This window comes from Danio rerio, chromosome 18, assembly GCF_052040795.2.
Source record: "Danio rerio strain M-AB ecotype USA chromosome 18, GRCz13ab, whole genome shotgun sequence".
Classification (NCBI taxonomy): Eukaryota; Metazoa; Chordata; class Actinopteri; order Cypriniformes; family Danionidae; genus Danio; species Danio rerio.
This window is the reverse complement of record NC_141038.1, coordinates 19,013,058-19,028,507: the sequence shown is the minus strand read 5'-3', so window position 1 is coordinate 19,028,507 and position 15,450 is coordinate 19,013,058. Positions and strand designations below refer to the sequence as shown.

Here is a 15,450-nt window from a genome sequence, read left to right as displayed (position 1 = left end):
TGGAAAGATTAATAAGCATAAAACCTTATTACAATATTATAACAACTTTATAATTTAATAGAAAAAAAATACTACATTAAAACATTAGATATACTTTTTTATTTCTATATAATGATAAATAACTTCTCCCCAGGTATACAATTTTTAAAACAGTAGTGTTCTCGGTGTACAAATCTTGTCTAGTAGTCTTTAAAATTTCATATTTTAATAACATTTTATTGTGAGGAAGGCTTGACAGTGGTTATGTTGATATGAAAAGATGTTTGGCTGACTCATTATAAAATCACTCAAATCATAATTCATAAGTAGAAAACTGAGCCAATTAAATAGTTCAGATATGATATATACAGTGCTTAGCCTAAATAAGTACACCCCTCACATATATCTCTTTTAAATTAATATTTTCTATTAGATGCTTAACAATAATATATGTGTGCATATACATTAGATCAGTCAGTACCAAGGGCAAATCTGGAACTATTCTAAGAAACTTAAGATAATGGTACAAAAATTTGTACAAAGGCAGCGCACTGACACATAGTGTAGCTCCATTGCGTTTTGAGCTTCCGAGTTCCTAATGCCAATAATGCAAAAAATATAAGCATCATAATAAACAACAAAATGTAATGCATCAACCATCTCACCTGTTCTCCAGGAACTGCAGGGCTTGTCTGACGAAGGCCATCTGCATGTCCACAGACACTCGACTCTTCAGAGTGTCTTTTGCTGGCACCAGCAGGACGTCTGTCATCTGCTTCACCATGAGCCACATTTCTGACACGTTCTACAAATGCATGCACAAACAACTTTACACAATCTCTATTAAAGCAATCACTCCCTCATATTTCTGAACACATTCAGGAACACACACACAAACTGAGTGTTACAAACCTTATCATCCAGACTTTCGGCCACAGAGGCACACAGATCTCCCAGGTTTGGCTGAAGATGGCCATTTACTATCTTTTCATTGAAGACGTAGATCTAAAGGGCAGAAGAAAGGTGCAGATTGAGAATGGACGAGCTGAGGCTGATCTGCTATGATCTGGAAGTGAAGTGAAGAATGATGAAAAACAAAACAAACAGGATGAAAATGTTTAGAAGGTCGTCGAAAAAAAGCACAAACACCAAGAAGATGACTCCGCAGGCGATGTGGCGACACATGATTAGACAGAAAAAAAGACAAAGGCAATAGAAGAGTTATCGGACCATAAAGAGCCGAACAAAAGAAGTGAGAGTTAGAGACAGCCCTCCCATTTATGGACAGATCCAGAGCCTACCCATCATGCTTCTTTCCAGCCAATCAATCATTTCAATCAATCGAGCTCAGCTCACAAAACACGACACATTTATTTTTCTGTCTAGCTAACTGACAGAGAAAAAGATAAGCTTAACTACATAAGAATGCAGACTTAGTAAAAAATATAATCAGGATTTCATGTTTTATCACTAGTGATTATACTTCTGCTTATTTTGAGTCTTTATTCCTTCTCTTTTTAATGTTTAAATAGGAATACCAAGATATATTTTCTAATATAAATTATTGCACTGCTGGCTCATTCTATAATATTGATTTATAACTCAATTTATAAATTATTGCAATATATTTCTATAGTGCTATTTAAAAAATAAGTTAAAAATAATGAATTTAATAAAATGTATTGGGCATAGATTAATTTATTTCCACCCAAAAAATACTCAGCATCCTTGGATTTACTAGATTCATTAGGCATGGGTTTGAGTAAAATTGTTATATTTGTTTTGCTTAAATATTAGGGCTACATAATATTGGAAAAATCTGACATTGCAATATTTTATTTTTCTGCTAGATATATTGTAATAAAATGCATCTACACAATTTCACCAAATGATTGAATAGCACTGGTTGGAAAGAATTCATAGTCGCACTTTATTTTAAGGCTCACTTCCCACAATTGGCCATCCATTAACTATGGCTTTTGCTTCAATAAACTTCTAATTTGTTGCTTATTAACATACATTAGGGTCCCTTAGGTATTGGCTTAGGTTTTGTAAATGTTAAAATTACGCTGCACAGTTTTTGATGTCTAAATAATTTAATACAATTATTCTTTATAAACTTCTAATTGGTATAATGTCTTGTGCCTAAATAACTAAATAACTCTCTCAGGTCTTAAAATCATACAAATGATACAATTTCACTCCATTATGTTTAAACTCTGCAGTAATTCCACAAATCTCATGTTCTGAACTGTGACTCTTCCTCAAATAAAATCCAAACTTAATATTGCATATCTATGCGATGTGACCATTGATATCAATACACACACACACACACACACACACACACACACACACACACACACACACACACACACACACACACACAGACAGACAGACAGACAGACAGACAGACAGACAGACAGACAGACAGACAGACAGACAGACAGACAGATAGACAGACAGACAGACAGATAGATAGATGGATAGATGGATAGATGGATAGATGGATAGACGGATAGATGGATAGACGGATAGACGGATGGATGGATGGATAGACAGATAGATATAGATAGATAGATAGATAGATAGATAGATAGATAGATAGATAGATAGATAGATAGACGGATAGACAGATGGATGGATAGATAGATAGATAGATAGATAGATAGATAGATAGATAGATAGATAGATAGATAGATAGATAGATAGATAGATAGATAGATAGATAGATAGATAGATAGATGGATAGACAGATAGATAGATAGATAGATAGATAGATAGATAGATAGATAGATAGATAGATAGATAGATAGATAGATAGATAGATAGAGATAGATAAATATAGATATACAGATACACAGATAGATGGATAGACAAATATATAGATAGATAGAGATGATGGGATTCATGCTTCATGTTTTGATTTTATTTAGACTATTTATAAATAACATACATTTTTAACATGAATTTTTTAAAGATTATATATTTCTTCTATAATTTTCATTTCTTTTTTTACACATGGTTCTGCATGTGTGTTTATGCATTTATGCGCATTTATGTTTATGCTATACATGAATGTCTTTCTACAAACCTGTCGGCTATAGGCCACTTCCACACTGTCCAGCGCACTGCGTCCAGGAACTCCGACCTCGCTCACGAAACTGGGCTGTTGGGCACATAGCAACAGTCGTTAAGGCTCAAACAAGCATATCTACACGAGCAGGCTGTATTAATATTCTCCACATGTGTAGGTGTGTATATATGCGAGTCTCTAAAAGCGTGGGTTTGACAAGTGCACAAGCTGCGTTTATCTCGGAGAGTTTATCTCGCAGAGTAATCTAAACGCAGTGACCAATGTAGCGTGAAGCTATTGTGAAGAACATAACTCGCGCATGAGAGCACACTGCTCAGGACTGTGAACACACACAGAGGAAAACACAAAACCCACACATTTTCCTTGTGGATTAGAATAAATTCATTTTTAAAGAAATATAAATAAAGAGTGAGCACATTTGTACGCTGATAACCTACAAAAAACATGCTTATTTTACAATTTACGTGCAAATAAAACAAACTTTGTTTAAATCTGTTCATTTCTATCCAATTTCAAGTATTTGTGACTGTCACGTTTAATAAATCCTCAAAAACCAAATATATGATCCTCTAAAGATGCAGAATTTTAATTGTACCACTTTTGCTGCATGAGAAAAGAACGCACTTGGGTCTTGCTGCAAAACATTTGCTCTGCCTACAGTATACCTGCTTAAATGCGCAGTGAAGAGGTGTTCCGGTCACTTATCACACATTCACACTACAACTGACATACTGGATGAAATCGGTGTGAGGGCCACAATTTTAGCTGCGATGATCAGTTTACGTTTAACCCATTTATAAAAAGCATAAAGCAAAATGGGTTAACACATTTACTTGACCACGTGCACTGTTGGCTTATTAAGCACAATTGGGTTAAGAATGTGCATCTAAACGCGCTCACTAAATCTAACATCCATAAAACATACGGTGCTTTGATTGAAATTATTTCGAAACACACACACATACACACTTCCAAGCAGCAAATTCCATGAACAGCCTGGCTAAAAATTCACTGAGGCGTTGTAGTGACTGTGTATCGGGGAGGGGGTTGACCCAGGCTGGTGCTACAAGGAAGAGTGAGCTCCTGGCATAGGAAGCGAACAGCAGGTCACACATGGAAAATTTAACTGCTGTTTAATAATTAAAGCAGCAGGACAGCAGTCAAAAATCTCCTGGAGCACACAAACTTGCATGCATTTGTGACTAACTCTACTCGTACATGTTCTTCTTGAATGCTTTATAAGACAAAAGAAGGAAAAAAGACAAAAGCATATTCTGAGGTTTCATCTTCTCCAAAAGACTGTCATTGTTTGTCATAGACAGACTATTGTTCCACTTGAGGACATAAAAAGTGAAACATGCGTGTGTGCGTTTTTTGGGGGTATATATTATTCAGAAGAGGAGTGCTTGTCATCTTCAATGTTTGATGTTTTTCTACATCCTTCCCTCTTACTCCTTTCTCCATTCTTTTGACAACGAGGAGGTGAGCAGTGCTGCCAGAAGTCTTTATTATATATTAAAAATCTTTATTTATGAGAAATGCCCTTCAAAAGCAGACAATGTCATTTTATTTTACAGTCACACGACTGGCTGCTTTAATATAATATGATATAATATAATATAATATAATATAATATAATATAATATAATATAATATAATACAATATAATATAATATAATATTATATAATATAATATAATATAATATAGGAAGGACCAGATGGAATCTGCGGCTGTTTTTTTGCTATATCTGCTGAGAATTTTGGTAAAAATCTGCGGATTTCTGTGGAATTATTTTGGGAGTATCCAGCGTAGTATCATAACTAAAACCTTAATATATTAAGTAAAAAGTAATAAATTACTGAATAAAAACTGAATAAATTCAGATTTACACATTTACTCAAGTAAATAACCAGAATTAATAATGGGCTAAAAATCTGCAGAAATCTGCGGAATTCTGCGCGCGCAGATTCCTTGTGGGCCTAAATATAGGCGATGCGGTTGCGCAGTGGGTAGTAATGTCGCCTCACACCAAGAAGGTCGCTGGTTGGAGCCTTGGTAGGGTCAGTTGGCATTTCTGTGTGAAGTTTGCATGTTCTCCTCGTGTTGGCGTGGGTTTACCTTGGCTGCTCCAGTTTCCCCCACAAGTTTTAAGACATGCGGTATAGGTGAATTGAGTAAGCTAAATTGGCCGTAGTGTATGTGTGTGTGAATGAGAGTGTATGGGTGATTCCTAGTGATAGGTTGCAGCTGGAAGGGCATCCGCTGTGAAAAACATATGCTGAATAAGTTGGCGGTTCATTCTGCTGCGGCAACCCCAGATTAATAAAGGGACTAAGCTGAAAAGAAAATGAATAATATAATATAATATAATATAATATAATATAATATAATATAATATAATATAATATAATATAATATAATATAATATAATATAATATAGGGTTTCTACAGGTTTCATCAAGTCAAATTTAAGACCTTTTTAAGACCATTATGAATGAAATGTCAGACTTTCACAGGGGAGAATGCTAAGGTTTTTTGTAATGGCTAGTGATTTTTTTTTTTTTACTTTATCAAAATTCTGTTATTTCTTAACCACATTTTTCAAAAAATATATATAATAAACTTTTCACTTTTCAAGAACTTTTCAACAAATGTGATTGTAAGGAAGATAATTGAACCATATTTGAATAGTAAGTTTTACTTAGTATTTAAAAGAATTAAGAAAATTTGTATTTAAGATCTACAACAGCATATTTCAGTGAATTTAAGACGTTTAAACTATCATTTTTGAAATTTAAGACATTTTAAAATCATATTTTTAATAGGAATCTATAGAATATTATATTTGTGCATATAAATTAGTCAGTCCTGAAGTCAAATCTGGAGTTTAAATAACAAAATAACTTATAATAACAGTCCAAAAACTAGTACACCCAAATTAATATGTTATAGAAAAATATTAAATACAAATCTTAAAAAGAGGGAAAATCAAGAGAAGCAAAAAAATGTGAAAAATTTTGGTGATATTTTGTAGGTTGTAATTTTTTTTGCAATATTTTATGAATATGAATTTCATTGTATTATCTTTTAATTTCTAAATGTGTTTGGTGACTAAAATATAATTTAATAAATATAACAGTTTAATAAATCTGTTTTGTTTAAATGCACCAAAATGCATGGATAAAAACATTCACTTTCAAAATGGTTTGTACTCAATTACACTGAGCACTGAGTTATATAATATAATATAATATAAATATGATATAATATAATATAATATAACATAACATAATATAATATAATATAATATATATAATATAATTTTATTATTACTCTAATTATTATTACTAAAAGACAATGTTTTGAAAAGGGCTACAAGAAGAGCTCTTGCCAGATAAGATTTCACTAGCGCTCCAGATCCAGGCCAAATGTAGCCACAGGCTGTTCCTATCACGCCAACAGATCTGAACAAGCTCTTCGGATGCTAAACAAGAGCGTTTGTGCTTCACGGACACATCACGTGTTAAGCGAGGGAAGTGTGTGCTATTAACTACAACACAAAAGAGCTCCATCATTACACCCTGTGTGTACATATTCACGTGTTGTTCCTCAGACCTCCACTTCCTGGCTGAAGTCCAGTGCATCTTCTCCAGCTCCCAGCAGGGTGTGCAACACTCTCTGCTTCACCTGCTCCCACTGCACCAACATAGAGTCTCGGTGGTACTCCTCCGCCAGCAAAAACGTCTGCGAGAGAGACAGAATGAGTGTAACAGAGCACCAATCACACATAAGACAAACAGACCGCATGTGATAAAACAGAGTAAAGCAAGTGAAACTACAAAGCCATCAGTGAATATATAGGTTACTCAACATGTGACGCATTAAAAATAGCTGGTGGAGTAAGAGGGAGCAGCCTGGATCTGGAAATCGTGCTGTGCACAATAAGCGCTGACGGGCACCGCTATCTTCACCCCCTCCCCCAATCCCACCTCCCAGGGACAAGGAACGAGAGCTGGGCCTGGGGAGACTCAAACTGGGTCTGGCCCGCTAAAGCCTGGATGTGTGGAGGCCTTCGCTAATGGAACTGTGCCGCTATCTGGGTCTGTCTTCACGCCTACTACCGATTTAGCCCGTACCCTGATTGAATCCGAAGACCTTTCGTCTATTTTACTCGTTCCCGGCGGATCAACGTGTGATAATTGAGAGCGCTCTAATTAAAAAGGGCTTGTGAACTCTGGAGGAAGAGATTTTGGAATCGAGCGCAATAATGATGGAATGAGGGAGATAATATCAGCGCGGCATATTGAAGTTAATGTGAATCAGGTAAAAATCCACAGAGAAAAAGAGGCTTTTTGAGTTAGAGGCAAAACAATACCGTACAGCTTTGATAACGGTTAAGGAACTAGTACCAGTAGAACTGGTAGTAATGCTGGAATGTACTTCATTTAAACTTGGTGTCTTAACTAACTAACATTAGTAAATGAGTATGGTGTATAGTTATTTAATTGCTCAATATTTTGATGGTTACTTTATTAGGAACTACACATTTATGTGCAATTTTAACAATCAATGACTACGCTTACATGGACATCAGTAATCAAATTATTTGCCTTAATCTGAATAAGACAACAATATGATTAAGGTGTTTAGATGGGTAACTTTTAGAATGTTCATTTCATGATCTCGTTTTACATGTTAAAGCACATAGTTGGATTAACGTCACTGCATCACTACACTATACACATTGTTCTCTGGAGTTTCATGTAATTTCAGGTGTTTCATTTTTTAATTTGTCGACCTTAACTGCAGTTTAACACTTTCACTTTCATTTAGGAAGATATTGGATGCGAGTATGAACTGCTGGAAGAGTGTAGTTTTTAGGAAACTGGATACCGCACGATGCAGGTGTCTGTGGTCCTTTACTGACTCTATAGGTGCAAAAAATAGTGGTATGAATGCGCTGCTAAATTAAAACAAAAAAATTTAAATTGTAATAGTTTTTTAAATTAAAAGTGTAATATTCCTCACAATAAGCCAAAATAGTTAAAATAAGTTGCCATCCTGATCCAGTTTTGGATAGTGAATGTTTTATTTTTTCATAAATAATATTTTTAAATAAATATAAATCAAACAAAAGTTTGATTGCCTGTGAGAAAAAAAAAAATTAAAATAAAAAATGTATATTAGTATTTATAGAATAAAAACACTCAAAATTTGATTTTGAGCATGACTGTGATGGACATAAATTCCACTGTGGTGCTAGATGACACAAAAAAAAAAACTTCACCAAAACTAAGTTGTCACACACAGGCCATCTGTGTCTGTGAGCGTAACACCTCTCCTTTGGTGAGCAAATTATCCTCTGTCCATCTCTTTGCTGACATTCCTCCTCCTGAGAGGTTTGATGACTAGACTGAGAAGAGATAGATGGGATATTGACCTGGGAGAGGGCAGCTTTCTGCTGCTGAGAGATGGATAATAACAGGTGAAAAGGCCTGTTTTTACCTTGCTGACAGGGGCTTAAGAGGCAATAAGTAAAAAAAGAGGGTTTGACCTAAAACCGAATAAGCAAAAACCTCTAGCAATTTTAAAGGAGCTACCAGGTAAATAGCGCACATTTAAAATGTCTATGCAATATGTATTGCATTAAAGTAATATATAATACTATTAAAAACTCATAAAATTTCCTGTGTTTTGTGGCAAGACACTGTTTGATCGATTGAGCAAATAAATGGATGTAAAATGGTATAGTGAGGTAAAGGAAGACACTCACCCTGCGGCGTGATTCCTCGATGGCTGACAGCAGTGCATTGTCTCTCTCGTTCTTCAGAAAGCCCTGGAACAAGAGACACGGCATGGAGGTTAAACGCACTGCAACCTACTTTCCCCTTTTCTGCATGCAGAGCACACGCCCTCTCTCCCTTTCTCTCTCCTTCCCTCCATACTTCCTCCAAGATGCAAGGCGCCACAGGCCAGAGATGGAGAATTGCCATCATTATCAAAATCATTGTTAAAAATGTGTTTAGGATCGACCCTGTGTGAGATTGCTCGCCCCAAAATGGCGGCTCTCGGCTGGTCAGAGCTGGTTCAGCAAAGCTTTGGTTCCCTATATTCTAGAGTGAACTAAAAGTACTGCACATTCAAGACATCTAGCATCTAACGCACAGAATTTCATTTGGAAAATGTGGTTCAAAGTAATTCGTTTGCATCAATCAAACACCTTTCGGACCACTGCCTATATAACTGCAAGTTAAAAACCAGACTTAACCCAAACTAGAATGTTCCCCAATGCAAATCATATACCCAACAGATGTTTATGTGTATTTATGGGCCATCATCATCTAAAATGTCGTCTTTTTTGGATCACAGATGGAAAAAGCACACATCAGTAGCTTAGCACAGATATTCAAGCTACGTTTTCTGACTGGATGTCGAATGCGCAGCTTGAGCAACCTGTATGGATGCACTCGTATTTGATGTGCAGCTGGGTAGCAAACATTCACACACCCGCATTCATTTTGATTAAACACACAGCAAAAAGATCCAGCAGCTGATTCTAAGGACAGAGAAGTCACTAGAACGACGTGTAACACACACATCGAGTGGGGGTTGAGTTAGGGAGTGGTACTGATGGAAAAGGAAGCTGGTTCTGATGGGTTTAGAGAATCATTAGATCGCTGAAAAGCCGATATTGAACGATGGAGAGAAACACAACCTCTGAGCTGGAATCTGCAATCATCTGTTTTTATTGTTGTAACATGAATGGAGTATTAAAACGCCTCAAACAAATTTTTCCAGGTTTGAATATAATCATGTCATTAAAACACCATGGACCACTGAAAAGTCATTTGAGATGCTTTAGTGACTATATCATTAAAACTGTTAAGATTTTAGAAATACAGGCGTCGACCATTTTCCATTCACACCCTTTTCTTAACCAAGTCTCCAGGACTGAGTTGAATCATGCCGTCCCCTCCCCCTCGAATGACTCCACGCTTCAATCCTCCCCCCTCATCAGGATCGCACGACCCCCATCACCCCATCCACACTCTGACTGACAGCTGTAGATTAAGATTGATTTATTCTGATTTGGGGAAGTGACACATCTGAATAAGGCGATCTGATGGAGCGACGGTAAGTGGATAGGGGGGGGGTTAAGGTGTGGAAGCAGCCAACATTTTGTACTTTCCAGCACTATTTCTTGCTCAGTCACAGCTCCTCCAAGTGCTAGCTACAGAACAGCGCCCCCTTTAGGCATCAGCGCTTTTCATGAAGTACCCACAAATGAAGCACATTTTACATGGATGCTCTTGGGTCATGCCTCACTCGAGAGTATGCTTACTACATATGGTGAAGAATGCCATCGCAGATGGCTTTTCAAAACACTGTTAGCCATGTCGAATGGAAATAGTTCTTAGAAGAAACTGGATGTGGAATTCGCACTGTACAATGATTAGATGTCTTCAGAGGTAAAATTTCAGCAATCTAACCATGCTAAAAAAAAATGTGACCAAAGGCTGCCATAAAAACAATTTGCATATCACTTAGGATAAAAGCGCAGTTTACCGTACACCATACAATTCTACGGCATGAATTTCTGGAAAATTCTATTTGATTCGGATAAATTAAGCACACACATATTCAGTAAAGACATTGTCCTAAATGCAACATATGGAATTCATACATTTTCATAAAATACACACTTTGAGGCTGTGTATACATTTTAACATCAGAAATTATGCAATGCACTGACAATGACCCTCACAGTTTGAGAGGTATAGTGAAAATAAGCAGGAACACACAGCAGAAATTTGACATGGATTGCATCGAATGCACAAGCTGGACAAAAGGCACGCATTCTTTCTCTATCCGACACCACAGCAATCGATTTAAGCTAAAACATCCCTTTCTATATCTATATCCGTCTCTTTTTTCTTTCCTTTCCTTTTGAACAATGAGATGGAGTGAAGGAACCCCACCCTAACCCCACCACTTCCTGTGTGACAGACAAGCCTTCATCCTCATCCTCCTCCTCGCCATCTTCAGTGTCCCTTCGGAGAAGGCGGCAGTCTCATCTTCCTGTTAAAATCGACTGACCAAGGTATTTGCTCTGTAGCGAGCATGAATGTACGTGTAGGTGATACTCACTCATGCTCTGGTTTAACCTGCTGGAAAGTGTTGCTGAGATGTGGAAGTGTCTGGGAGCAGTGAGCCGGTCCTCTGCATGTACCCTCTCCATCTTCCTTGTTCTGCAGAACCAGGCCAGTGCATTTCTAGGGCGTTTCTGACCTTCTTCACCAGAGGCCCAGACTGTGTCTGCCACATGCACTCTTCTTTACCTCAGTCGGCCCAGTGGTCTGAACCTAGATATGAGCCACGAGCAGGGTTACTGTGGGCTGCTTTATTGTCGGAGGCGGAGCGTACCAAGTCATCCCAGAGACACAGGGGGGAAACTGAAGAGAAGTCATTATTCAACCTGATCCGTGTGCCTGTTCACCATCAGCTACCCACCCCTCCTCCTCATCTCTCCTCCAGCATCCCTGCCAGCCTCCTCTTTCACTCTCACTCATTTCTTCCTTTTTTTAAACATCTCGGCATCCTTCCTTTTTCCTCTTCTGCTAGCGCAGTGCAATTATGGTAATGGATTCCCCCCCCACATACACTCTCCTGATGGCTTTCGACATCCTGTCCAGAAACTGGGCTAATAATCCTCTTAAGAGTCATGTTTAGTTAATGAACAGAGTGCACTGACCAGAGATCAGACTCCACATGTAGAGCTATTTACACTTATCCTGCACCAACTGTTGTGCGTATATTAGATAACGCACTTTGATGCAAAGGCATGGTGCAGGAAAGATGGAAGCGGAAGTGGGAATTACAGCAAAAAGACCAGATGCATTGCCTGATTCTGCGCCATTTTGCTCTGGTAGATCCTCTTTCTTTTTGTCCATCATTTAAGGCGACCACCTTTTCGCCTACAAGATATAGGCATAGCAATGGAGTGTTCCTGCCTTTTGTAATGTTAAAACAAAAATGATTCCTTTTATAAAGGATACACGTGGGTTGCAGAAGGCTGTATATTTGCCCACACATGCAAACGCAGAAGGCGAGAGAAAAGCAGGAGACTACGCCTCATCAGCAGCATGCATTTCCTTTGTCTTCAGGCAGGCAGCTCGACAGCCTTATGGAGCATGCACAGTATACAATTTACACACACTGCTGCATCCTCACAGGATCGATGCACATCTGGATGTCTCGGCACAACTGTAATGGTGCATTTCTGAGAACGGCACCTGCAGCATCTTTGTTTTATTCAGGAGTGGCTTTAATGCGAGTCTAAACATCTTTTCAGTAGGAGACTGAGGGTATACATAACGAGAATGAAGATGGTGATAAATGGAAGTGCAGTTACACAAGTCTGACAAAAGGAAGATATTAAATCTCATAGCCCTCAGAGTCAATCAGAGTTGTACTGAAAATGAGACTGTCAGCCGCACACTCATTCGGGTAGGGAGGGAGGTGAGGAAAGTGCCAGTAAGTGCACTTCCAGTAAGAGCAGAGCTGCACTCTGGCAGGCCCACCACAAAAATATGTCTGACAAAAAAGACGACAGAGAGGGAGAGAAAAGATAAGGAGAGGAAAAGATGGGTGGGGGTAGATTGCTTCGAACCTTCAGGAAGCGAAAAACCAAGTAGATTATTACACGACTTGATGAGTCAACAGTGAACTCTATATCAGGATCTATAACGGTGAAATAAATGAGAATATATTTATGCCTCATAGTAAGACGTAATTGAAGGATCAACCAATTGCCATCTTTTCAAATTTGCCTGATATTAATAGACAAAAATTTTTAAATATTACCGGAAGTTTTTAAGAGGTATTGCTATGTGATGTCTGAAAAACAGCAGAATTATTAAGTCCTGACTTGTAGTTATTTTCAGTTTTTTTTCTTGTCTGCTGTAAACCTTAGGGTTCACTCACACTAGGCTATGCAAACCCTGCCTGGGCACATTTCCTGGTTTGTTTGACAAGTGTGAATGGTTCGAATCGCACCCAGTCAATTCCAAATGACTAAAAATAGCACAAAACAATATAACTAAAGCAATGGCAGCACGATTCAAGTCAACCGTACCTAGTGCGAGTACGCCCTTAAAGGGATAGTTCACTCAAAACTGAAAATTTGGTCGTTTACTCACCCTTCACTTGTTTCCAACCTGATTGACTTTCTTTTCTGTTGAACACAAAATAAATATTTTGGAAATAGCTAAAAACCAATGACCTCAATAGTATTTATCTTACCTTCCATGGATGCTGAATGCAACAAGTTTTAAGAATTTTTCTAAATTAATTTTTTTAGTGTTCAACAAAATAAAGAAATTCATAAATGTTTGAAATTACTTGAGTGTGATTAAACAGTAAGTAAATTGTAATTTTAGGGTGAAATACCCCTTTAAACGCCTAAAATCAACTTATAAAATATCTTAATGTTCTCTTCCACACAGACTGCAGAAAAGCCTTGCCTTTCAAAATAGTAGTTCATAGAGCTGGATAAATTAAAGATAATCACTAGTTCAGATCAATGTTTTCCAACCATAAGTATCCCACAACCCTTCAGTAAGACATCAAGTGCCATTCAAAAAGACTCGCAGTACCTCTTCATCGACACAAAACCACAAAAGTGCTCCTTTTAACTCATATTACACTGGACATCATTATGCATCATTATTAATATTGTTAAAATTGCGTTCACAACGATGGATCACTTTAATACTTAAAGCAATCAATACTGTGGCTAAAAAAACAGACTCATCAAGTAGATTCCTCTCAAACTGAAGCACTTTAAGAAATAAGGAATATAATGTTTTACTGAGACGAGTACAGAGCACTGCTGCAAAAATCTCTCAGCCCTTAGTCGTTATAACTTTTCTTGTAAGACATTAAATGATGAATTTCTTCTTGACCACTCTGTCATTGGATTAACAAAGCAAAACTGATATATTTTCCAATACTGAATTAAATTATGTACAAGAACTATACCACACATAACAAATGCCTCAAATTCAGATATAAAATTCAGTTGCAGTCAGTTTTTTGAAGACAGTCTAACAGAAATTAGAAAAGACCATGTCATTTAGTTGTAAAACGTGAAATAGTATCACAAGACAGGGTTTCTAAAGGGCTCCACGATTCTGGCTAAAATGTGAATCACAATTGTTTTGCTTACAATCGTGGTCAGCTCACGTGTGATTTCGCGGCCGCAGACAGAAATGTCATTTCTGGGTGAATTATACCTTTTAAATACAGTATGTGACACTTTTTACGCCATTTGAAGGTGTTCATGTTCCTGTGAAGACTTGTGCGACTGCCTTTAAGCTTTTCTCCTGACCTTGAAAATATAATTGGCTGAATCGTAGAAAAGCTAAAATAAGATCATGTGTAGGGTCAAATCGAGATTGTGATCTAATGTGAACTAATGTTATTGTAAGAAAGATAATTATTCCATATTGGTAAATAGAGTTAATAAATAAAAAGAATATTGAGATGGAATGTTAATGATTGGATGGCTGTCAGCCCAATTAGGTAGCTTTACAGGAACTTAGGCAAATTAAGACCTGTTTAAAATGATTTAAGATTTACAACACAATATTTCATTCATTCATTTTCTTTTCGGCCTTTCATCCCTTTATTAATCTGGGGTTGCCGCAGCGGAATTAACCGCCAACTTATCCAGCACATGTTTTAAGCAGCGGATGCCCTTCCAGCCGCAACTTTATGGAGATGCTTTATGGTTTATGGAGAGAGTCTAAAAGTATTCGGATACAGAAAATGAGTAATAAACTGTAAAATAACATTGCATAGTCTTCATCACATGATTAATTCATTATAATTAATCTTCTTTAAGCGCTATTAAATGCTTTAAATTATTTACAATCACTGGCCCTAAAAAAACATGCATGTGATAAAATTTTGCAGTGTCTCCACAAACCCCTTGTGTTTTGACCTGTGACTTCTGGTCAGCTATAATCCCAACTCAACATTGCATATATTGCGATGTGAATATTGTGAACAAACACATTGTGATATTGACGCTGAAACAATACATTGTACAGTCCTAATACACAGATTTAAAAAAAAAAGAAATCCTTATGCCACGGCACTCAGACTGTAGAATTGCTCTAAATATGCCATTTTAAACAGTATAATTGACTCGCTATGCCATGAGGTGCAGCAGACTAGACAAAAAGCCGCAAGAACACTTTAATTTCATGTGGTTCCAGCTCATCATCCCTGACTTCACTGCTGATTCATGGCTCTGTTGAGCTCACTATAATTCACTAAACCTGTGGGATAATAGTGCCGTCACCATGAA

At 37.2% G+C, this 15,450-nt stretch overlaps 1 protein-coding gene across 7 annotated transcripts in view; it reads right to left on the bottom strand.

The window, feature by feature from the left end:
- Positions 1-15,450, bottom strand: part of nup93 (nucleoporin 93) — a 44,519-nt gene that overhangs the window by 10,324 nt on the left and 18,745 nt on the right. For 4 of the 7 annotated variants that reach the window (XR_015514150.1, XR_015514149.1, XM_087291493.1 and 1 more), the window contains 5 exon segments: positions 8,851-8,913; positions 6,693-6,821; positions 3,074-3,148; positions 892-984; positions 645-784 (listed from right to left, as the gene is read on the bottom strand). Coding sequence is in view for 4 of the 7 variants with exons in the window: in XM_087291493.1 (XP_087147619.1) it covers positions 645-784; positions 892-984; positions 3,074-3,148; positions 6,693-6,821; positions 8,851-8,913 (500 nt within the window). In the remaining 3 variants the exon portion in view is untranslated. 7 annotated transcript variants of the gene reach the window in all.